Source organism: Tursiops truncatus, chromosome 11 (genome assembly GCF_011762595.2).
Source record: "Tursiops truncatus isolate mTurTru1 chromosome 11, mTurTru1.mat.Y, whole genome shotgun sequence".
NCBI classification, from domain to species: domain Eukaryota; kingdom Metazoa; phylum Chordata; class Mammalia; order Artiodactyla; family Delphinidae; genus Tursiops; species Tursiops truncatus.
Window position 1 is genome coordinate 45,250,203 of NC_047044.1, and position 25,462 is coordinate 45,275,664.

The 25,462-nt window shown below is 41.0% G+C and overlaps 2 protein-coding genes across 7 annotated transcripts in view; both read right to left on the reverse strand.

Moving 5' to 3' along the window:
• Window positions 1–9,404, reverse strand: part of RAB21 (RAB21, member RAS oncogene family) — a 30,328-nt gene extending 20,924 nt beyond the window's left edge. The window contains exon 1 of the mRNA XM_019952603.3: window positions 9,041–9,404. Within this exon, the coding sequence (XP_019808162.1) occupies window positions 9,041–9,190 (150 nt within the window). The 5' untranslated portion in view covers window positions 9,191–9,404. The remainder of the gene's footprint in view (window positions 1–9,040) is intronic.
• A 54-nt stretch (window positions 9,405–9,458) lies between these two features.
• The window catches only part of TMEM19 (transmembrane protein 19), a 45,517-nt gene continuing 29,513 nt past the window's right edge, over window positions 9,459–25,462 (reverse strand). For 2 of the 6 annotated variants that reach the window (XM_019952600.3, XM_019952596.3), the window contains one exon: window positions 9,459–9,644. In XM_019952600.3, coding sequence (XP_019808159.1) covers window positions 9,459–9,644 — 186 coding nt within the window. Of the gene's footprint in view, window positions 9,645–15,600; window positions 16,043–22,304; window positions 22,444–25,462 lie in introns of those variants that run through there. The other 4 variants (XM_019952598.3, XM_073788396.1, XM_019952597.3 and 1 more) reach the window with 4 other exon arrangements.

The following is a 25,462-nucleotide window of genomic DNA, read 5'->3' on the forward strand; positions in this document are numbered from 1 at the left end:
AAGCTGCAAGATTTTATGTAACATCAAGACAGCAGCAAACGATCAAATGGTTGAAATCTGTTTTGGTCTTTTTTTCCTACTACCTCTATGACGCATACTTAATTTGGCCAGACTACTGAGATACCATTCATGGTTATATAATACTTACTTAATTCTTAATTCCGTTACATGGTAGTAAGAGTGGGAGGGAGGCATGATCATAGACTTCTTTGAGAATCTGATGAAAGCTATGAACCCACTCACTCTCAAGAAAACTGCTCATATGCACATATAAAATCTTTTCCCCACACTTTCCCAAGGGATTTATAAATCCCTGACAATATCTCAGTGAAGAACCCCATCTAGAAAGAGCAGGGGACAGTGGCATAAACAACGTCAATTCAAAGGTTCTAGGAATATGGGAAGGAAAAAAAAAATAGTACATACTGTGTGCCACCATGCTTTGGCTTTCTCATTTATTCTTTGTAACAACCCTGTGAAGTAGGTAATTAGCCCTATTTACAGTTGTGAACCTGAGATTTAAGGAAATACAGTGACTCACCCAAGGTCAGCCAACTTAGTCAGGTCCTTCAGTGGGTGGAAGCCTGTCTGACTCCACAGTGCTTTTTCCATTGCACAACGCTGCCTATTCCAGAACATACACACATTCTTAACTTGGCACTCCTCCACTTGGACACTAAGTGTTCCTGGACACCAACTCATCTCCCAGAATATTCTCAGGGTAGGCACAAAGTAATGAGGATCAAAGTAATAGTACATTTCCCACCTTACTCCTCCAAACCCGGAGTTACAGCACCACTATTTCTTCTAATTCCAATGATTTCATCTTCCAAACTTTAGGGGTACTCACAGACTTAACAATCTCATCAGACATCTGTCATCTGCACCTGATGCTTATTTACCCAACATCTTAACTGAAATCACAGTGGATTTTTTTTTAATCTCTATTAAAAAAATAAGATTATAGGAGAGATAAAATAAGAACAAAGTACATTTGCCAAATGAAAGTCTTTTCATAACTTGTTTCATCAATTTTTTTTGTCTGTTTTTGTTAGCCAGATCACTTGTTCTTGCTAATCACTGGCAAAGCAAAATACCTAATGCAGCACAGTAACTGATTGTGGACAAATACTTTCCTGTCTTTATCTAAGTTCAATAGACCTTCATTAATAATATGTGTGTTTAACTCTTCGAGGAAAACATAGGAAGAACAGTCTTTGACATAAACCACAGCAAGATCTTTTTTGATCCACCTCCTAGAGTAATGGAAATAAAAACAAAAATAAACAAATGGGACCTAATGAAACTTCAAAGCTTTCGCACAGCAAAGGAAACCATAAACAAGACGAAAAGACACCCCTCAGAATGGGAGAAAATATTTGCAAACGAATCAATGGACAAAGGATTAATATCCAAAATATATAAACAGCTCATGTAGCTCAATATTAAAGAAACAAACAGCGCTTCCCTGGTGGCGCAGTGGTTGAGAGTCCACCTGCCGATGCAGGGGACACGGGTTCGTGCCCCAGTCCAGGAGGATCCCACATGCCGCGGAATGGCTGGGCCCGTGAGCCATGGCCGCTGAGCCTGCGCATCCGGAGCCTGTGCTCCGCAACAGGAGGGGCCCCAACAGTGAGAGGCCCGCGTACCGCAAGAAAAAAAAAGAAACAACGCAATCCAAAAATGGGCAGAAGACCTAAATAGACATTTCTCCAAAGAAGACGTACAGATGGCCAAGAAGCACATGAAAAGCTGCTCAACATCACTAATTATTAGATACATGCAAATCAAAACTACAATGAGGTATCACCTCATACCACTTAAAATGGGCATCATCAGAAAATCTACAAACAACAAATGCTGGAGAGGGTGTGGAGAAAGGGAACCCTCTTGCACTGTTGGTGGGAATGTAAATTGATACAGCCACTATGGAGAACAGTATGGAGGTTCCTTAAAAAACTAAAAATAGAACTACCATACGACCCAGCAATCCCACTACTGGGCATATACCATGAGAAAACCATGATTCAAAAAGACACATGTGCCCCAATGTTCATTGCAGCACTATTTACAATAGCCAGGTCCTGGAAGTAACCTAAGTGTCCATCAACAGACAAATGGATAAAGAAGATGTGGCATATATATACAATGGAATATTACTCAGCCCTAAAAAGGAACGAAATTGAGTCATTTGTTGAGACGTGGACGGATCTACAGACTGTCATACAGAGTGAAGTAACTCAGAAAGAGAAAAACAAATATCGTATATTAACGCATGTATCTGGAACCTAGAAAAGTGGTACAGATGAACCGGTTTGCAGGATGAGAGTTGAGACACAGCAATGTAGAGAAAAGATATGTGAAAACCAAGGGGGGAAAGCGGCAGTGGGGTGGGGATGGTGGTGTGCTGAATTGGGCGATGGGGATTGACATGTATACACTGATGTGTATAAAATTGATGACTAGTAAGAACCTGCAGTATGAAAAATAATAATAATAATATGTGTGTATATAATTAAACAGTTATATTATTTTTGCTACAGTTACTAACATTGTTTCAGGCTTAAGTATTTAAAGTATCTATTGGGAGTTCCCTGGCAGTCCAGTGGTTAAAACTTGGCGCTTTCCCTGCCGTGGCCTGGGTTCAATCCCCGGTCGGGGAACTAAGATCCTGTGAGCAGGAAAAAAAAGTATCTATTAACTACTTTCAACTTAAGACATGGACATGAAAAGATTCAGCAAGATAATTCATAAAATTAGTCCTCTGTAGGAAGGCAATAAAAATTAGCTATCAAAAAACTAAGATGGGGGCTTCCCTGGTGGCGCAGTGGTTGAGAGTCCGCCTGCCGATGCAGGGGACACGGGTTCGTGCCCCGGTCTGGGAAGATCCCACATGCCGTGGAGCGGCTGGGCCCGTGAGCCATGGCCGCTGAGCCTGCGCTTCCGGAGCCTGTGCTCCACAACGGGAGAGCCCAAAACAGTGAGAGGCCCGCATACCGCAAAAAAAAAAAAAAAAAAAAAAACTAAGATGAATTGCTACAATGGCAAAATCACATTACAATATATAAATGTAACAAATTAACATATTGTACACCTTAAGTTTATACAATGTTATACTTCAAATATATTTTAATTAAAAAAAAAGAAAGAGGGCTTCCCTGCTGGCGCAGTGGTTGAGAGTCCGCCTGCCGATGCAGGGGACATGGGTTCGTGCCCCGGTCCGGGAAGATCCCACAGGCCGCGGAGCGGCTGGGCCCGTGAGCCATGGCCACTGAGCCTGCGCGTCCTGAGCCTGTGCTCCGCAACGGGAGAGGCCACAACAGTGAGAGGCCCGCGTACCGCAAAAAAAAGAAAAGAAAAGAAAAGAAAGAAAACCAAGCTGGGTGCTTGAATACTTCATTTCTTGTCCTTTGCTTCTAAAAAGAGGTATTATAATCAGTTTAGAGTCCAAGTAAATACTTTGAAAAGGAGAGTCAAAAACTCACTTCTAAGGACTGGCTCAAAACACAAAGCAGAAAACAGCAGTCAGATATAGAATATTTATATATTAGGAGTTCAAAGCCATAACTCAGAAAAACTCTTCTTAAAAAAAAATCATCCACCCTTCTATAGCCCACATACTCTAGTAAAAATACTAAGGGAAAAAGGAAGGATTTCAACTACTGTATTTTATGAAGATATTGTAATCAAACTGGCTGAATCAACACTAAAGTGGCTTCAAGAACTACTTAGAAGATACTTCAGACATTCAAAACATTAATCTTACAAATAAAGAAATTAAGATTCCTAGACCAGGGGACTGTGACACCAAGTATAAAACCAACTGCTAGAACCTGAATGCCAAGTGTTGCTCAGGAGGTTAAGGTGTATGGAAGAAAAAAAAAGTAGTTGACCTAGCTTAAGAAAAAACGGTACACCATTACTATATGTGGGACCTCAGAAATCTAATCCAAGTCTTAGTTTCCTCATTTGCCAAACTGTTAGCATACTATCTGTATTCCCAGCCAACTTTACAGCACTGCTTTGCTAATCAAATGACAGGCACCTACCCTAGACTTCAGGAGGCAGATAGGTGGAATTCCAGTTAGAATTCTAAAAGGGAAGATGATTTATGGTTCTGATTATAAAGAATGTTACTTTTACACAGGAGACTAGTTGAAAGTGATAGAAGACATTTAAATTAGAGTGCATAATCTTACAATAAGGGGAAAAAGAGGATTCAGCTAAAGAAAAGGAAGTGATCACCCAGGAGCACAAATATAGAGAGATAAACCAAAGACAATAGAAATGGCACAAGCATTTAAGAATAAAGAAGAAAGCTAACAGCTGGTTAAAGTACCTTACTCATCTTTATTTTATTTATTTATTTATTTTACTGGTGAAGGTACTATAATTTTAATTACATATTAAATGTTAGAAAATGGAACTGAGGAGGGAATTCCTTATTTATATTAAAAGGTAAGTTACCAAAAATTCTATTCTTTTTTTTTTAACATCTTTATCGGATGTTACTCATCTTTATATTCCCCGGTTGGCACAATGTTTGACATGTAACAGACATGAAATAAACAATTCTTGAATTTGACTGCTTAGGTTCAGCAGCTAATTCCAGAGAAAAAGCAGTAAGCCCCTCACTCCAACTGTCTTTCTTGTCTCTGTCAAGTTTAACATAACCCCAAACCAATGAGAAAATCACATAAGAAAGCTTTGAGGACTCTACATAAGATCAAGTTTTCTTTGTAAGCAAGGTAAAGGATCTTGAGTTCTCAGAGAGCTCACCTACAACATTACTTCATAATTATCAGTAACCTAGGAGGACGTCTGCAAAAAGGGAGCAGTACTAAAACATCAAAGCATAGCAAATGTCACAATTTTCAAAACAGAAGTGACTTTCCATAAATGTTAATCCCAGACAAAACTGTAGAATGGATAACAAATACATATGTATGCATAAAAATATAAAATGTAGCAGTCCCTCAGACCACATGCATTCTCAAAATAATTCATGTCAAATTAACCCCACTACCTTTTTGACTGGGTTACTATGAAAGAAACCAACACAAATTAAGCACCATCTATTCATCAAACAGCAACAGCAAACATTCCTTAAACAAACACTGTGCCAGGAGGTTTAAATACTATGGCTCTCTAATCCACATAAAAATCCTATGAGTGAGAGTCTCCCATTTCATGGATAAAGAGCCAGCTACAAACAGTAGAATAATCTGCCAAAATCATGACGGCTAAAAATCAGGAGCCAAAAATTCAAACTAACTTCAAAGTCCTGTCCCTTTCTACTACATCATATGGCCTCCTAATGCAGAAAAAACAATGTATCTTGTTCTTTTCCAAGCATTTGACAAAGTATCTCATGATATCCCCTATGGGCAAGATTGATGTAGCTAGGGCAAAAAAAGTTAGATTTGTAACGCTGGAGTAGCCATTTTCATTAAAGGCTTCTTGTCCAGTAGGTAGCAGCCCACAACAGTCAGTCTTGTTTCCTGTTTCTATTACCATTAGTATGTATAACACTCCATTTATAACTGTTTCTCAGTCAAGAGGAAAGAGGACTGTGGCCTGTGCATGGTCTGGAAAAAGCTCCACCCTAAGATTCTGCATATTTAAAGAGAAATATACCTCTGGTCACGTGTCACTGGACTATAGTGAGACTTGTGAAGAGCTCTGTACTTGGCCCTCTCTCTCCCCTTTCTTTCAGAGTCTGTTAATGACTGATGAGAACACTGAAGACATTCTTACCAAATCTTCAGGTGACAAAGTTAAAATGAGTAGCTAATCCAGCAGTAGAGACCATGCCTTATTTTTCTTTGCATGTCCAGGACCCAACCTAGTGGCTGACCCACAGGAGCTCCATCAATGTTTCTTGAATTACAAAATCAAAATTCAAAAGGATATTAACAGACACTAACCACTGGAGCAAGTTTATCAAAGCCAACTTTAATAGATCAAATTCATTAGGGAAAAAAAGATTTAACTACAAAATCAAAGGAAAATGAACAAATGTAAAGTTTTTCTTTCTTCTTTCTTCTTCCCTCCCTCCCTCCCTCCCTCCCTCCCTTCCTCCCTCCCTCCCTCTGTCTCTTTTTTTCAGCAAATAAGTCTAAGACAGCAGGCCCAATATTAATCAATGGGACAGCTGCCCAAAAGCTCAAAGAATCTTTTCTGTAATACTTCAGTATTAGAAAAGGATTCTCCACAGGGGAGGTCATAGCCTGCACTTCTTTGCACAGATCAAACCACACTTGGAATCATTTCTACAGTTGAAGGCATCATATTTTAAGAAAAGTGGACAATGATTAGTGAAATGTCTAGAAGAGATGTCAAAATAGTGATATGATTTAGAACAATGTTATAGGAGATCCACTAAAAGGAACCAGAGGTGTTTACCCAAAAGAAGACAAGACTCAAGGGGATGTAAGAGCCATCTTCAACTATCAGAAGGGATGCCATGTATGACTAAGATTCAGAGAGCAGGGAAAGAGATTTTGTCTCTAGACGCAGAAAAATGAATTGGAAAGTAGACCTGTCCAAAAATGAAATGTGCCACCTCAGGACATAGAGTTTTCCACCTTCTATAACAGTTCATCTCACCTCCAAGATGTTCAGACTAAAGTAGACAATCACTTGACTGAAATATTAAACAAAAGACTGAATTAGTGAACCATAAATTATCTTGGGTTCCTCTCAGTCTTTAAAATAGGAATGCATGAGAGTGTACTTTGCAAAGCATAAAATATTTTACAAAGATAGGTAGTAGGTAGTTCCGCTGACAAGAAAAAAGAGAAATTCTTCCCCTCATATCTCATGATGCATTAGCTCCTCTCCATCTGGAAATGAAAGGCATACAAGACTGTGTCTTATGGGTCTGATGGAAGTCAAATTTCTCTGAAAACATTATTTAAAAAGATGAAATGAACTGATATCTAAGAGAAGGAGATTGAATATAATGCTGTTTCCATACATTGGTATGGAAAAATCCTCAATTCTGGAACATAGTCCAGATACCGTTTGTGATGACAGTTATATGCTATGCTTTTGATACTAGAGATCTACCATAACTTCATTCTCTCCTATGTATCAATAGATTTCAGTGGTTTCCTCTCAGATATTTAAAATCTTTAGCCAGCTTTTAGCTTCGAGGATGTTTTTGGAATGTATAATGAAAGTGTAATTTTTAGGTTGAAGGGCTAAATTATCTTTAAAAAAATTAAGAGCTCAGTTACAATGGTCTTCTCTTTTCTCTAAGGTCTGTAGCACAAAAGAAACCACTAAGGGGTGGTTTACCAATATCCAGAGATAGTGTGACTTATTGCTCAAAATCTGAAGTCATAACTAGATTCAAATTTCAGCTTGGGCACCAAGACTTGTGGCAATAAGATAGCCAGCAAATTACTCAACTTAACCACACCTGTCTCATCACCTGTAAAATGAGGTTAATAAAACTATCCACCTCAAAGGCTGTCATAAGAACTAAAAGACAGAAGAAAAGTAAAATACTCATCACAGTAAGAACTAAGTGTTAGCTATTGTTATTACTTTACCTAAATGAATTTCTAAATTTCCAACTGAGCATAGGTATTTACCCTAAGAATTTCCTTGATCTCACTAATAACACTCAATTGTAATTATCAAAATTGTGTTAAGTGACCTTGTATAAGAATGTAGGGGGAAAATGCAGGTTCCTGACATTCACTTTTTCAGATAGTATGCTTTATATAGGAGTAAAAACAGAGGTGTAAAAATAGAACATGGAATCAGAACCAGAGCATCTTTGTAAATTCTAGACTCAGTGGTTTAATAATAGCATCAAACATCAAATGTCACAACAATCAGGAGACTGTGCATTCTATTAAATAGTGTCCATGTACTTACACACTACACAATCACTAATTAAGATCTATTGTGCAATTTAGGGTAATAATAACGATGGAGAACTTACACTGGACCAGCTCCTAAGTGCTTTTATGTATACCTGTCCTGACAACCCAATGAACTAGATACGATTATTATGGCCATTTTAACAGATGAAGAAACTTAGGCACAGACAGGTTAATTAACTTGGCCAAGATCACACAGCTAGTTTAAACGGATGGAGGTGCGATATGAACCTAGACAATCAGGCTCAAAAATTCATTAGACTTGACTGCCTCTGACTGAATTGATCAAGGCAGATTCGCTGTATATTTCTTCTAATACGTGAAAACTGATTTCTTTGGAAGAGGGGGAGACTCCAACGACCTCAAAGGCCTGACTTCACGCCCAATTAATTATTACATTTGAACACTTTTCTGACTAACAATCACGTACCTGCAGGTGAAAGCCGGCCCTACATTACAAGCAAAGAAAATAAATAGCAGCAGCAGCTAAGCTGTTAGTTTGAGGACCAACTGTTGGCCAGTATTCACATGACGTTTCCATGTGAATATGGGTCGACCCACATCGCCGAATATGTGACCCACAAGTCAGCAATGGAACTGCGTAACCCACACGGGCAAGCGGTCATTTCAAAAACCCTCCGGAGAGGAATGTCTTGCCAATGAGCACGTTACTCGAAGACAGGACAAAATGGAACTTGCACAAACACTTAGTCATCAGTAAGCGCTGAAGTTACAAATCACCTAGTTAGCAAAATCAAATCCGCAGCTAAATTCCTAATTCCGAAAGAAAGAAAAAGGGCTGACACTCGGTTGACTGACTGTAGGGTGAAGGCACCTAGGGCCCAAGCGGAAGCAAATCAAAGGGGAAACACTAGCGCACCGATGGGGATTCCACGACACGCGCTGCCACACTGGGGACTTTTCAGGGCCCTTCCACTCCCCTCCCAACAGCCTGTCCTTACGTGTCCAGGCTGCCCCGACCACGCGTGTTCCCAGGGCGAATTCGGAAAGGCAATCCGAACGCGGAGGTGATAGGCCTGAGATGTGAGAGCCCACACCCAGACGACGGTGTGGCAGCAAAGTCCTCAGAGCCCCAGAGGAGTAGGGGCCCCGAGGCGCCACCTCCCGCTCCCCGGGGCCCGCACCTGCAGAGTGGTGATGTGCTTGTCGTTGAACTTGTTTTCGCAGTAGCGCAGCACCAGCGACGTCTTTCCCACGCAGCCTTCCCCCAGCAGCACCACCTTGAACGAGTAGGCTCGCCCGGCCGCCGCCCCGCCGCCGCCGGCCGCAGCCATCCCGTCGCGTCCCCGCCGCCGGAGCCCTAGAGCCGCGCCGAGCTCTCCACAGCCGCCGCAGCGCCTTCACAGCCGCGGCCGGCGCAGCCCCTCCGCACCGGAGCTGCCAGCCCCGGGCGCCGTCTCCACTCCCGCCTCCGGGCGAGGCCTGGAAAGGCCGAGGGAAAGTCCGAGAATGAAGGGCCCCAGCCACGACGTCAGGCACCCGAGGAAAGGCGAACAGCACTCCCTCTCCGCCTCCCTCTAATGGCGTCTCCTTCCTCCTACGTCACACTTTCGGGTCACATGACCGCCGCGGCCCCTGGGACTCGGCCCAGGAGAACATGCCTGGACGTAGGCGGGGCTTCTGAGCCTCTTCCCGGGGGCGAGCTGGACGCGAGGGGACCACGTCTGGGCCGTCTCCCGCAGAGCTAGGCCGTCTGCGGGCCACTACCACTCTGCAGTTGGTGGGAACCTGCGGGAATAAGGAATGAATAATGAGAGGCAAGCCCAGCTCAGGTGGAATATTGAAGTGCAGAATGTTCTCGTTCTTGCCCAGGGGCTGTCCACCTCTCCCATCCGGGGTCCCCGTAAACCGAATCTATCAAGGTGTCCTTCAGTGCCTTGACAGTGTTTCTCTGGGGGATCCCAAATCCTAGCTATTGAACTTCTTTCAGTTCCCCAGACCACCTGGACTCCTCATCTTTCAGGTCTCAGCTTAAACAGGAAAGGCTTCCCTGACCACCCATCCTTCTCCCTCTGTCCTTCCATCACTCTCCCCACCCAAGTTAGGTATTTCATAACACTGGTATACCTTGTCTAGCGGCGCTTACCACGCTTCGTGGAAATTACTTTGCTGAATATTTGTCTTTCCTTTTTAGGCTGTAGATTTGTTAAGGACAAGAACTAGGTGAGACGTGCTTTGACTTTCTGACTCCAAGCCAGGCACATAAGAGGCATTCTATAAATATTTGGGAATGAATGAGTAAACAATACATCTTAAGCCATTATGCCTTGGTTTCCTAGTTTTTCTGTCTTCCATGAAGCTTCCCGCTCCCCCACCATTAAACTTCTGACCTTTTCTATTGACTCCACCTTGACAAACCTGGCTTGTTTGATCATCACTTATATTTCCTTATCTGCCTCCCCTTTCTTTCATGAAATACACTCTTCCAAGAAACCATACTAGTGTTTCTAAAAGTTTGCAACTAGAAATGTGACGTCAGTTAGGTAAACATATTCTTTCTCATGAGACTCCTTTCCCACGTCAAACCAGATAGTCCATTCATTCATTCAACAAATATTTGAAGGTGCCCACCATATGCCAGGCACTGTGCTGAACAAGATACAATGTCTTTCACTGCAGCACTATTTACAACAGCCAGGACATGGACGCAACCTAAGTGTCCATTGACAGATGAATGGATGAAGAAGATGTGGCACCTATATACAATCGAATATTACTCAGCCATAAAAAGAAACGAAATTGAGTTATTTGTAGTGAGGTGGATGGACCTAGAGTCTGTCATACAGAGTGAAGTAAGTCAGAAAGAGAAAAACAAATACCGTATGATAACACATATATATGGAATCTAAAAAAAAAAAGTTATGAAGAACCCAGGGGCAGGACAGGAATAAAGACGCAGACATAGAGAATGGACTTGAGGACATGGGAGGGGGAAGGGTAAGCTGGGACTAAATGAGAGAGTGGCATTGACATATATACACTACCAAATGTAAAATTGATAGCTAGTGGGAAGCAGCCGCATAGCACAGGGAGATCAGCTCAGTGCTTTGTGACCACCTAGAGCGGTGGGATAGGGAGGGTGGGAGGGAGACGCAAGAGGGAGGGGATATGGGGATATATGTATACATATAGCTGATTCACTTTGTTATACAGCAGAAACTAACACAACATTGTAAAGCAATTATACTCCAATAAAGAGGTTTAAAAAAAAGATACAGGGTTTCCCTGGTGGGGCAGTAGCTGAGAGTCCGCCTGCCGATGCAGGGAACACGGGTTCGTGCCCCGGTCCGGGAAGATCCCACATGCCGCGAAGCGGCTGGGCCCATGAGCCATGGCCGCTGAGCCTGCGCGTCCAGAGCCTGTGCTCCGCAACAGGAAAAAAAAAAAAAAGATACAATGTCGTCGTCATCAAGAACTTACTCTTTATCAGGAAAGACAGACACGGTCATTATATGATAGAATGCTTTCATCTTGATAAAGCAGTTCAGGGTATTTTGCAGATGTATATGGGGACCCAATTGGTTTAGCATACTAGGGAAAGCTCCTGGTATGCTACCTTTGATATCCCCAATGCTACATTTGGGTAGGAGTAACCTAGGCAAGAAGGAAGGAGAGCTTTGCCAGCAGAGAGAATAGCATGTCCTACAGCCTTGAGGTAGGAAGGAGCATCAAAAGATGAGAAACAAGTGCGAGAAGAACACGGAGAGCTTCAGATGAGACTGGCATGGAAACCAGGAATCAATACTGAAAGGACCTTTCAGCAAACGAAGGGTTTTAATTAAAGGTGCTGATATAATCAGAGTCGACTTTTAAAAGATCACTCTGGCTGTAATTTGAAAAATGGATTGGAGAAGGATAATACCACTTCAATTTATTTAGAATCAGCCATTAAAGAGAGCTTATGTTTTAAAAAATATATATCCTCTACTTCTCTCTGCATTCCTCCTCTCAGGGTCTTTGCATATTCATGAATTCTTCCAGAATAAGGAAGAAACTTCACTTTGAATGGGGCCCTTTCCATTATCCATTCTGAATTCTTAATATTGGATTGAAATTTGCCTCTCTCTGCCTGCAATTAATTGTTCCTCATTCAACCTACACAACATGTATCTAATCTCTGTTCTTTGTGAAACATCTTTATACATATGAAGAAAGCTGTCTGATCTTCCTTTAAGCCTTCTTTTTTCTTCCCTTCTCTTTTCAATATAGCCAATGCTCTCAACCACTGTTCAAATGATATGGATCCCAGATCATTTAATAACTTGATCATCTTAGAATCTACATGCAGTACTTTGTATTTATCACTGAAAAACAATGCTAATTTTTTTATTGTAAAATAAAATAAGTTTAAAGTTAAAATAATTTTCCAGGTTTAGCTTACACTGGGATTTAAGGAATGTGTGCCAAATGTTCACAGAATATAATAAGTCAGTTTGGCATAATTTTGAGCACAGAGTGGGTAAATATAGATGTAAGTTGTGGCAGGTTGGTAATGGCCCCTCAAAGACATCAGGTTTGAATACCTTGTGCCTGTAAATGTTGCCTTATTTGGAAAATGGGTCTTTTCAGATGTGATTAAATTTAGGATCTTGAGATGGAGAAATTTTTTTGGATTATCTGGGTGGGCCAAAAGGCAATCACAAATATCCTTATAAGAGGAAAGCAGAAGGAGATGCTACACACACAAAAGAGAAGGCAATGTGACCATGGAGACAGAGATTAGAGTGATGCAGCCACAAGCCAAGGAAAGCTGACATCCACCAGAAGCTAAAAGAGATGAACAGATTTCCCCCCAGAGTCTCTGGAGGGAGTACAGCCCTGCCAACACATTCATTTCAACCTAGTGAAACTGATTTTGGACTCCTGAACTCCAGAACTGGAAGAGACTAAATATATGTTGTTTTACACCACTAAGTTTGTGATAATTTGTTACAGAAGCCATAGGAAACTAATACATAAGTATACTGGAGCTACACAAGTGGCTTATATTAGTCTAAGCATTGAAAGAAATTCAGGCTAATTCTGGGATAGCTTGTGTGCTCATAAGAACTTAGATCAGTTTTGGAGTCAACTGTGATTGGTCTGTATAAACTTGATAGAAGATGCCACAAAAAACTGGAACTCTAGTGCCTTCATAGATGGGAGCTACAAAAATGTGAGGACCCCTCAGTCAGTAGATATCTCAAAATAGATTCCTGATTGGTGAGGGCTGAGGCATGGTAGGGTGCAAATTCCAAAGCATACAGCTCCTTTTCACCAAAAACAATCGTCTTCCTGCCTCCCTCTCCCACCCACCCAAAAAACCCCCCAAACCCCAAGCATAATTATACAGGTGAAATCTACTTAACCATGAATGTGTAGCACAGTATCATATGGGAAAAGTTGCCACAGAAAGGTAATTGTAGCTCTAACAGCTTCTGTAAAAGGGGAAGAATCATCCCACCAGTTTTGTGGTGGTTATCAGATTGGGTTTATGGACTACTTTTAAAGTCTGTAAGTCCTAGTTTTTTTAATGGCCCCTTCTTTCTCTCCCTGTTCTTATACTATATTGTGGATTAAGACTAACCTCATGGTCTCTAGTGTGACTACCTGGGGCTCTCAATTGTTGAATTTTGATGAACTATCCAGTATTGAAGAGTCAGGGAATGTTTATTTGTTCATTTGGGAGGGAGGGTGACTGTCGATGGCCTTTTGTACATCCTTGTTTCATTCATTCTTTGTTCATTCATTCATCATTGAACAAGTATTTATTTAGCATTTACTATGTGTCAGATACTGTACTACAAATGTAATCCTGTCAGACATGACTTCTGCCCTTATGGAATTTATAGTCTAATGGGCACCACAAATAATTAAAACAGTTACAATAAAGTATGGTAAATGGTCTATAGGACAGGTACAAGGAGCTATGGAACCACATAGGAATAGCAACCAACCCAGCTGTTCCACAAGATAAATCAGATCAAATGGACACATTCCTTTATCTTCAATTTTCTCAGTATTTGGGCAGATTTGACTCAGCTGACCACTCTCTCTTTTGTAGCATGTGTGCCTCCCTTTGCTTCTGGGTCATCACAGTCTTCCAGTTTTCCCCTACTTTACTGGCTGCTTCTTTTCCATCTCTTTGCTTGCTTCTCCACCTGTTCCCAACCTCTAAATGCTAGTGGGCTTCCAGACTCAGTTGTCTCCAATAAAGCTCTCCCTCTAAGTGATCACACCCAGTCCTTTGGTGTGAAATACCTGTTACATATTCATTACTCCTAAATGTACATCTTTCACTCCTGATCACTCCCCTGTGCACCAGATACGTATAGGCAACTCCTATTTAACATCATCACTCAAATGTCAAATAGACATATCAAACACGATAGTTTAAAACGGATCCCTCAATTTCTCTCCAAAAGTTATTCCTCCCCTGGTTTTTCCTGTCTTGGTAAAGAGTTCTATTATACATCTATTTGCTAGAGCTAAAACCTAGCTGATATCTTTTTGTTTTCTCTTACTCTTCACATCCAATCCCCTACCATATCTAGTCAACTGTACCTCTAAAACAGATCTTGAATCCATCAGTTCTCCATCTCCACCACCCTAGTCCAACCCACAATCAACTTTTTCTTAGGCTACTACAACAGGCTTCTAACATGCCTCCCTGCCTCTACTTCTGCCCTATTACCCACTGCAATCTATTCTTCAAACAGCTGCCAGAGTAAATTTAAAAATAAACAAACAAACTCAAATTCCTTACCATGACCTATAAAGTCCCTACCTAATGAGGATGTTGCCTGACTTTCCACCTTCATCTCATCCAATCTTCTCTTCCTATCATTATGCTCCTGTCTTACATGCTTCCATTCTGATCGTCTTATAGGCTTAGTCCCTACCTGCCTCTCGGCTCTTATTTGGAGCAGAGAAAGGTGTATTGCAGGGCCAAGCAAGGAGAATGGGTGGCTCATGCTCAAAAAACCCCAAACTCTCCAATTTCAGGGAAGTTTTTATAGGCAAAATTTGGGGTGAGGGCTGCAGGGTGTGTGAGTTTCTTCTGCTCGGTTGGTGGTGAGGTAACAGGGTGGTGCTCTAGGAATATTTTCCTCAGCCTAAAGTTGCCATCCTCCACCTGGATGGGGTTCTTAGTTCCTGCAGAAGAACTCAAAGATATTGTTATATATATCCCTTGAGGAAGAACCAGGACCTTGCCCCATCCTGCGCTATTTTTTCTTGACTGCTCCTCCCTTGCTTCTGCATTCCCTCACTTCCCTGATGAGTAACTGTTTGAATATGCTCTTTGGAACTCAAGGAAGGTGTAGGAGACTGAAGCCTTTTTCCTGCAAACAAGAAACAGGGGACACGGAAAGGATTTGTACCCAGGAGGGCCCCACAGGTCCTGCTCAGTTTCAATATTTTTGTCATACTACTAACATTTATTTGTTCCCATGTTTACAAGCTCCATGAGAACAGATACCTTGATGACTGGCATACCATTGAGTCTCCAGGGCCTAGCACTGTGCCCAGCATATAATGGTCACTCAATAAACATTTGTTGCATGGATTGAGGTAGGATAATATCTTGATATTTTAACCTATGGGAATTTCCCCCTAGTATTTCCATAAGCTATGAGGCTTCCTATGTACCAAGGAAAGATAGGGACAGCAGAACACAGTACAACAAAGATTTTAATTTTTACATTTTGATTTTTAGAAGCCCAAGCTACTGGTATTTAAAGTTGTTGGGTTTTTATTTTTGTTTTTTGGTGGTTTTTTTTGCGGTATGCGGGCCTCTCACTGTTGGGCTTCTCCCGTTGCAGAGCACAGGCTCCGAACGCGCAGGCTCAGCAGCCATGGCTCACGGGCCCAGCCTCTCTGCGGCATGTGGGATCCTCCCGGACCAGGGCACGAACCCGTGTCCCCTGCATCGGCAGGTGGACTCTCAACCACTGCGCCACCAGGGAAGCCCTGTTTTGTTTTTTTAAAAATAGAATGTATAAGCAATCAGAGTCACTGCTTGATTAATAAGTATTAGTCAAGGAGAATTAGAGGAAAAGCAAGGGAGTTAGACATTGGTGAGTATTCCTGCGGCAGATACTGATGTTTCTCCAACATTCCAACCCCTTCTGCCTTGTCTTCCTCTACTACAGAGATAAGAAGAAAAACACTCGAATTAATAGTCTTTGAGTTATGAGTTATATTACAACTCTGAGGATCAAAATCATGTACTAAAGATGGCAGAGCAGTAAGTTAGAAATAGTCTTGAATGGACATCCTAATCCACAAATACCTAATTTATATAATCCACTGTAGTATGATTATCTGTTATTTGCAGCCCAATATATTCATAATGATAGCATCCCAGATAGTTTTGGGGAATACATGACCGAAGGAAACAAATTTCTCTTTTCCTCAACAAAGCCCGAGAAGGTAACAAGCTTTGTAAAGTTCACCTGTATCTAAGATAGACATGGAGCTATAGAGTAGCGGTGGCTGCATCACGTGTCTAGAGAGAAAACCGGAAATAAACTTACAGAGCTTCCTCAATGCCAGTAATAAGAGAGTCTTCAAATGTTTCTACAAGCTACAGAGGAAAACTTATAGAGTTAGACTTGGAGACAGGGTGATCTATCATCCCAGTTTGCCTAAGACTGTCCTGATTTGAGCACTGAGAGTCCCACATCCTGGGAAACCCCTCATTCCTGGACAAACCAGAATTCTTGGTCACCCTACTTGAAGAGATTTTGTGGCTAAGACAAGGAGGACACAGCAGTACTTGAGGGTCAAGTGGCTATGAGAATGCAATAGGTGACAGATGCCAGCACGTTTGGATGATGATAACTGAGACCCCGATGCCCAGCATCTCCAAATTTCATAGTGTTACCAAGTCTGTTGCCCCAGAATCGTCCCCCTGCCCCTCCCTTGAATGGAAACCAATTACTCTTATCTAAATTTCAGGAGGAAGTTGCGAAGAGTAAAACAATAACTGGTTAGAACCAAGTAGGCCCAAGATATCAGAAGATTTGACTTCCAGTAGACCTTGAGCCTCATTATACGCTCACTGTAATACATTAGCATGCTAAATGACACACCCACCAGCACCATGACAGTTGACAATTGTCATGACAGCAACCGGAAAAGCCCATACAAGGACTGAAAAGGAGCACTGCATCAGTTTCGGGTCCAAATCACACCCCTGTTCTTCGATAAGTTATGAATAATTCTCCCTCTCTTTCCAATTCCCTCCCTTTTACCTCAAACCTCCTATATATATGGTGTCTCCGCCCAAATCGGGTTGAGAAGTTAATTTGCGAACGAAGTTCCTGCTTCTCCATTCTTTGGCTATTGAATAAAGCTTGCGCTGTTCCAGTCTCAGCATCAATTTCTTTATTGGCTGTACAAATCTGAGCAGAAAAAGAAGCCGAGACAATGGGTCTCAGCCCGGGCTAGGACCCCGGCGTGGGTACAGTCAACCGATTCAGTAACAGTAGGTCAAATACTGATACGACCTGGGCAAGATGTGAAGGACACTCTGAACTGACTAAGATTACCCACACTGAGATTTAGTTTCTATTATCTAGTAGAAGTCAAATAGGTTCAGTTTTAGAAAAATTAAATTTCTTGTTTGTGGACAAAGGTCATGTACCTTCTATAGAATAAATAAATGATCTGAACATTGGAGGAAGAGTAGGAATCAGCCAAGCAAAGAGATAAACATTCAGATTTCAGGACACAGCATGCCATTAAACAAGCACCAGGAATGAGGTGAGCATGGTGAGAAATGAATGTAAGGAAGTAAATGAAATCATGCAGAACCTTGAAAGTCATGCTAAAAATTTGGGGCTTTATCATAAAAACAGTGAGAAGTCCATTAGGACGGTGTCACACAAAGTATGGTCTGTAGGGCTTCCCTGGTGGCACAGTGGTTGAGGGTCTGCCTGCCAATGCAGGGGACACAGGTTCGTGCTCTGGTCCGGGAGGATCCCACATGCCGCGAAGCGGCTGGGCGCGTGAGCCATGGCCGCTGAGCCTGCGCGTCCGGAACCTGTGCTCCGCAACGGGAGAGGCCACAATAGTGAGAGGCCCGCATACCGCAAAAAAAAAAAAAAAAAAAAGTGTGGTCTGCAGACCACCAGCATCAGCTGGAAGCTTGTTAGAAATGCAGATTTTCAGTCCCCACTCTCACCCTCCCCCTTAAATCAGAATGGGGCAGGATCCAGGAATCTGAGTTTTAACAAATCCTCCTTGTGATTCTTATTCACACTAAAGTTTGTAAAGCACTGATTTAGGGGACATGGTTAAGCAAAGCAAGAGAGACAAAGAGGAATTGGAGGCCTGCATTTCTGGCTTAGGCAACTGGTAAATGGTGATGCCTTTCACTGAAATAAGAAACACAGTAGAAGAAAAAAAAATTGGTTCTGTTCTTTTGGCTTGGGGCATTTTTATTTTGAAGCCCTGAGAAATTCCCAAATAGAAATATCTAGTATTTATACCTGGCTATATGGGCTGACAGCATAGGAGAGAGATATTGGCTTGAGGCAAGTATGAGAGAGTCATCAATATAGACAGGGACGTGGACTCCACAGGAGTGGATGAGATCACACAGAGAAAGTGTATAAAAGTAAGCGGCCCCAGAACCCTGGGGCCAGTACTTTCAGAACCCTGAAAGTACTGACTTTTAAGGGATGGGCAAAGAAAGAGGAACTGCAAGGGCTACCCAAAGAAGTAAAGGGAAAACTAGGAGAAGTCAACTTTAAGGAGAAGAGAAGGTCTTAAAAAAGAAGGAATCATGAAATACTTTGGAGAAATCAAGTTAAATAAAGACCTGTGAGTGCCTACGGGTTTAGCTACAATGTAGTAATTAGAGATGTTGGTTTAACAGTTTTAATAGGTAGGGGTTGAATTAAACTTGTAATGCTTAGGAACTAACTGAAAATAGTTGATTTAGTTCAGTGGTTCTCAACCACAGGTAATTATGCTCTCCAGGGGACATTTGGCAACATCTGGTGACATTTTAGCTACTGGCATTTAGTGCGAAGAGGCTAGAAATGAGGCTAAACATTCTATAATAACGCACAGGACAACTCCCCTCCCTGCCCCAATGAAGAATTATCCTGCCCCAAATATCAAAATGCCAAGGTTGAGAAACCCTGCTTTAGCCTAATAAAGTATGTATACTTTTGCAGCCCATCATAATTATAAATCCCCTAGGTGTATTATATTATTGAGGCCAACAGAAAGCATGGCTGAACAAGTAGTAAAAGAATGAGAAACTCAAGAGCTCAGGAAACTATTTCCAACTTTGCCACTATTATCTATATATATCTTTTAAACAATCATTTAAGTGTTTTCTCAGCTGCATTTCTTCATGTAGAATCATCTTGTATCCCCAAGGCATTTATAATCCTCCATGAACATTCCTTCCGTTAGCAACTGTTACAGGGAATACATTTTTATTCTAATTAGGTTTCTCCTTAGGGACAAAAAAGGAATTCAAAAATACCGCTATAACTACTTATATCAATAGAAAATTCTAATATAGATGCACTGTTTCTGTATAGCTTTTCTACAGATACAAAAAGTTTGGGTTTGGGCTTCACTGGTGGCGCAGTAGTTGGGAATATGCCTGCCAGTGCAGGAGACATGGGTTCAAGCCCTGGTCCGGGAGGATCCCACATGCCGCGGAGCAGCTGAGCCTGTGCGCCACAACTACTGGGCCTGCGCTCTAGAGCCCGTGAGCCACATCTACTGAGCCTGTGCTCTAGAGCCCATGAGCCACATCTACTGAGCCCACGTGCCACAACTACTGAAGCCTGTGCACCTAGAGCCCGTGCTCTACAACAAGAGAGGCCACCGCAATGAGAACCCCATGCACTGCAACGAAGAGTAATCCCTGCTTGCCGCAACTAGAGAAAGCCCGTGAGTAGCAACGAAGACCCAACGCAGCCAAAAATAAATAAATTAAATTTATTTTAAAAAACTTAAAAAAAAAGTTTGGGTTTAATATACTATAATACGCAATCATTTGAAAAAGAATATATTGAGTATTAGGAGATAAAGAGGAGGAAAAAACAGGGATACAATAATAGAGATAAAGGAAATAGAGGAAACAAAACTAAAGATATTATTCCTGCAGCTGCCAGAGCAAAGGGAGCTGAAATTTGGTGCTTGGCAGCAAAACAGGGATTTTCAATATAATAGTCTGATGTACTTTCCACTGGGGGCTAGAACTCTGTCTGTCACATTTTTGTATCTCCAGATCCTGGAATGTAGTGCTCGATTCATATTTATTAATTAAAAATAAGTGAATAAATAAAGCTAAGCCTGTAAAATACTGAGGTTTGAGAAATGCTCTTGGACATAGGGGGCTTTGTTAAATAAAATCAAAGCATTTTCCATCTTAAGCATCTAATAAGAATAATTAACAATAGAAAGAAAAATAGCTATCATCTACTGTGAAACTTCTGTGAACTAAACCCATTTGTTCCTTTATTTTCTCAGCTGTTCAGCAACCTTTGTTGAATGCCAGGCAAGATATTTCTGCCTTCGCGGAGCTCACATTCTAGTGTGGGAGGCAACACAGAAGTAATTACGAGGTGTAGTGGCCATCCCAGCATCCACAATTCCTTCTCCTTTCGATCAAAATCTGGTCCTTGCTCACCTACTCTCTCCTGTGCAGCTATGTGCCCCTAGCTTCCGGTTGGTTCTGATCTCATCTCCCTGCGGTTCTTTCTAGCTTTTAGAGGCCACTGTTCATGCATGTGAAGCAGCAATTCAAATGCTTCTCCCTGGCAAACAAAACCGAGCTGTAATTGTAAGCACTGGCCACAAAGGGGCACAAGCAGCTCGATGAAATTTACCAGGTTGGCCAGAGTACATTCAAGACTATGACTTAGAAGTAGATTCTCTTCTGAGTTGTAGAAAACAAGAATATTCCAAGGGACATATAGGCTAGGGAGGGAAGCCATTTAACCTTAAGGCGTCAATGTTAACTAAAAGTGTCTCAAGACAGGAACAAATACGCAGATGTAGAGAATGGACTTGAGGATACTGGGAGGGGGAAGGGTAAGCTGGGACGAAGTGAGAGAGTGGCATGGACATATATACACTACCAAATGTAAAATAGATAGCTAGTGGGAAGCAGCTGCATAGCCCAAGGAGATCAGCTCGGTGCTTTGTGACCATCTAGAGGGGTGGGATAGGCAGGGTAGGAGGGAGATTCAAGAGGGAAGAGATATAGGGATATATGTATATGTATAGCTGATTCACTTTGTTATAAAGCAGAAACTAACACACCATTGTAAAACAATTATACTCCAATAAAGATGTTTTAAAAAAAAAAAGAAAAGAAACCAACCTGGAGCTTTCCCTCCTATTCCCAGCCCAAGACTTGTTAGATGTCTTTTAATACCCTGTACCTAATCTTTATTAGACATGTATCTTACTGTATATATAAAAAAAAAGTGTCTCAAGAAACTTTACATATTCTTGTCCAAGAAGGAATTTAAGTCAAACCTGCAGATTCTCAGAACTTACCAATTTATACTAAAAATATACAACCTCAAGAGTTAAAAAGGGAAGGCAAACAAAGAAGCCAAAGAGTTTAAATGTAATGTGCATTTTATATTACTATTTATAAATTGTACGTGTATTTTGAAATAACCAGAGCATGAGGTTGTATCAGATGGAAGTGTACGTTTGACATGCTTGGCAATAGAATTGTGTACCAGCAGTGTGTACCAAAGTACCCTACTAAAAAGTTCTGTTCAGAAAGGTAGCAAGCAGTCTGAGTCAGTCTCACTTTTTAAAACTAGATATCAGTAGTTAAATGGAACTGGAAATTCTGAAGAGATCTGTCCACTTAAACTAGGTCTGAATGACTGTCCTTTTCCATCTTCTTGAGAAATCAGTGTAAAGACGGAAAAGCCTCTTAGAAAAATTGTTTTGCCCTGGTGAATCATTTGGCTGAGAGTTCTAATGGGAGATTTGTGATGTTGAGAATGGAGAGCTTTTTGATAGCTGTGGATGGTCTAATGGGAAATTCGTGAGTAGTACACATAAATACTGAGGCTTATAGCACTCAGTACCATTTGCTTGAGTGTTTTCTTCTCTTGGCTATTCATTCCTGCCTTGTACGGTCTCATTTAAAATTTTACCGTTCCTCTATACCACTTTCTAAATACTTCATAGCATGTATCATTGAGTATTACAATTACCTATTTATTTATCAGTACTAAAGCTGTAAGCTCTATGGTAGTAAAGATCTGTCTGCCTTGCTCTCCATTATATCCTGTGTCCAGAATAATGCCTGGAACATGGGAGATACAAAAAAATTGACCAAACCTCCCAAATACCAGCTCTCTTAGGCCTTCATTTTCAGTAAGGTTTTTTTGCCTTTGTACAAACCTCCAATTCCTTGAACCTCCATCTGTCACCAACTCCCAACCTCCATTCGCATAGATGTCTCTCTCTTGAATCTTTTTGATGAAATTCCAGTCTTGTGTGTGAAGGGTGGAATTCCATGAGGCAGGGCAAAGAACAACTGCTGAGGAAGGAACATTTACAGAGGAGTTGTAATGCAGAAAATTCACCCCCATTTCCCAGTCCATGTATCAGCTTTCTCTTGGTCTCTCTATCCCCCCTACTTCTAGCTCCCTCATATTCCCACTCTCCTCCATCACTATGTTTGGACTCCTTACTGAGCATCTAAACTCTCTCTTACCAGCATTCTTGATTCTCTTATATCCTTATATGTCTACTGCATCATCACAGAACACTAACCTTCAAGTAAACTTCTGGAAAATTATTCTGAGCCACCTAGATTATGTGTATCAATACAGAATCATAGTCATCAACTTCATTCTTGGGCTACCTGTCAGTTCTTTTACTTTTCTGGCTTCAGCTTCCTCCCACCCCCTTTTATCACTATTACAAACTTTCCTCAGTCTACTTCTGGTCTTAATTTAAATTGTTCATAGGATCTCATTATCCTTTTAGTCTCTGTGCATAAATAGTGATTTCCCCTCTTTTATTCCTGATATTGGTTATTATATATTCTCTGTGTATTTTTCTTGGTCAGTCTGGCAAGAAATTGATCAATTTTATTTATTTATTTTTCTAAGAATCAGCCTTGATTTCATTGATTTTCTCAATTATTTTTCAGTTCTTAACTTCACTGAGTTCTTATCTTTGTTATTTCCTGCCTTTTGCGGGCTTGGCTTTAATGTGCTGTATTTTTCTCCAGCTTCCTATGGTAGAAGCTTAGATTACTGGTTTGAGATTTTTATTCTTTTCTATTTAAGTGTTTATAATAGCTGCATCCATAAATTTTAACACTGAATATTTTCATTTTCATTCTGTTAAAAACTATATATCTATATGTATTTTATCGTTTCCCTTGGGATTTCTTCTTTGACCCATGGGTAATTGTGGCAGGCACAATTATGTCCCTCTTCTCCCTCTCTTCAACCCCAAAATGTCTATATCCTAATTCCTGGAACCTGTGAATATGTTAGGTTACATGACAAAGGGGAATCAAGTTGGCAGATGGAATTAAGGTTGCTAATCATCTGACCTCAAAATAGTGAGATTATCCTGGATTATCCAGGGGGGCCCAATGTAACCACAACGATCCTTAAAAGTGCAAGCAGGAAACAGAAAGGATGTGATGAAAAAAACAAGGTCAGGGTGATGTGATCCACCTTTACCAACTTTGAAGATGTAGGAAGGGAATCATGAACTAGGGAATGCAGGTGGCCTCTGGAAGCCAGGAAAAGCAAAGAAACACACTCTTCCCTAGATCCTCTAGAAGGGAAATAGCCCTTTCAACACCTTTATTTTAGCCCAGTGAGACCCATGTTGGATGTCTTAACCTATAGAACTGTAAGATAATGAATTTGTTTTGTTTTAAGCCAATAAAATTGTGATAATTTGTTATAGCAGCAATAGAAAATGGATAGTTATTTTTAAATGTCATTTAATTTCCAAATATTTGAGGAATTGCCATATATCTTTCTGCTATTGATTTATAAACTTAACTATTATGGTTTGAGAACATACTTTGTACGATTTTATTCCTTAAATTTGTTTAAATCTGTTTCATGACCAGGAATCTGGTCCTCAGTGAACATTCTATGTGTATTTGAAAGGAATGTGTATTCTGCTATTGCTGGGTCAAGTTTTTAATAAATGTCAACTAGGTCAAGTGAATTGGTAGGGTTATTTTGATCTTCTCTATCTTTATTGATTTTCTGCCTACTACTTCTATGTTGAAATCTCCAACTCCAGTTGTGGATTTGTCTAATTCTCCTTTCAGTTCTGTCAGTTTTTGTTTCATGTATTTGGAAGCTCTGTTGTTAGGTGCATATGCATCTAGGACTGATATGTCCGGAGACATATCTAGGACTGCGCGTCTGGAACCTGTGCTCCGCAACGGGAGAGGCCACAACAGTGAGAGGCCCGCGTACCGCAAAAAAAAAAAAAAAAAAAAAATGAAAAGAAAAGTAGGGGGGAAATATGAAACAACTGGACAACAGGCAGCAACAGGCAGCACAGGACTGTGATCTTTCAGCAAAGGGAAACAAAGTAGGTGACCACTAGGAATGCCCTGGCTTTCTCCCTAAGGACAATTTTCATCACAGTGCAGGAAAGTCTCATTAAGATGAGAAGATAGAGATTAAAGTTCAGGGATGCCAAGACAGCTAAAATGTGTAAGACAGTGAATAGGAGAGAAAGGTACTAGAAAAAGAACTCCAGAAGTTTTTCACAGATGTCCCTCCTTGATTCTTTCAGACTAAATTCCAGTCTTGTGTGTGAAAGGTAAAACTCCATGAGGTGAGGCAAAGAACAACTGCTGAGGAGGGAATATTTACAGAGGAGCTGTGATGCAAGAAAATTCCTAGGGCTCACACAAGACTTGGGATCATTCTAGTGCCCATCAGACAGAGTGAACACACCTCACTGAATAAATGGGTCATTCAGTAGAGATCTCAGAGGTTCCATCTTAGCAGTGGAGCTAAATTGGTTCTCTGTTTCTCCTCTACTTCTCTTTACCAATATGTTAAGGTCTTTCAAATAATTTCACTCTCCTCCCTCTTCCCTCTGTCCATGAGGTCTTAGAAGTTTTTAATTCCTCTCTTCTTCCACTAACCCTCTTAGATTTTGAGAGTTTCATATTTTGACTTCTAGATTCTTAGAGTTTCCTTTCAAGTTTTTCTATTTCTATTACAAATTTACTTTACACATGCCCAATCTATCCTTTTCTATTTACATGTAACTGTGCATATACATAGCAATGTGTATTGCTCATTCTGTTTCTCACTATTTTGAAGCATTTGTGCACATTAATTTGTTGTCTTTTCTTTAATATTTTTCTAGATGAGGCATCTACTCTCTGTTATTGCACATTCTCAAAGATCGTTCTTTCACTTGACAGATTAATTGTATCATAGCTAGGTAAAGAATCCTGCTTTTTCTCTCTGTAAAGATGCTAATCTACTGCCTTGAAGCTACTAGTGTTACAGATAAGAAGTTCAATGCAAAGGTGATTCTTTTTTTCAGCAGCT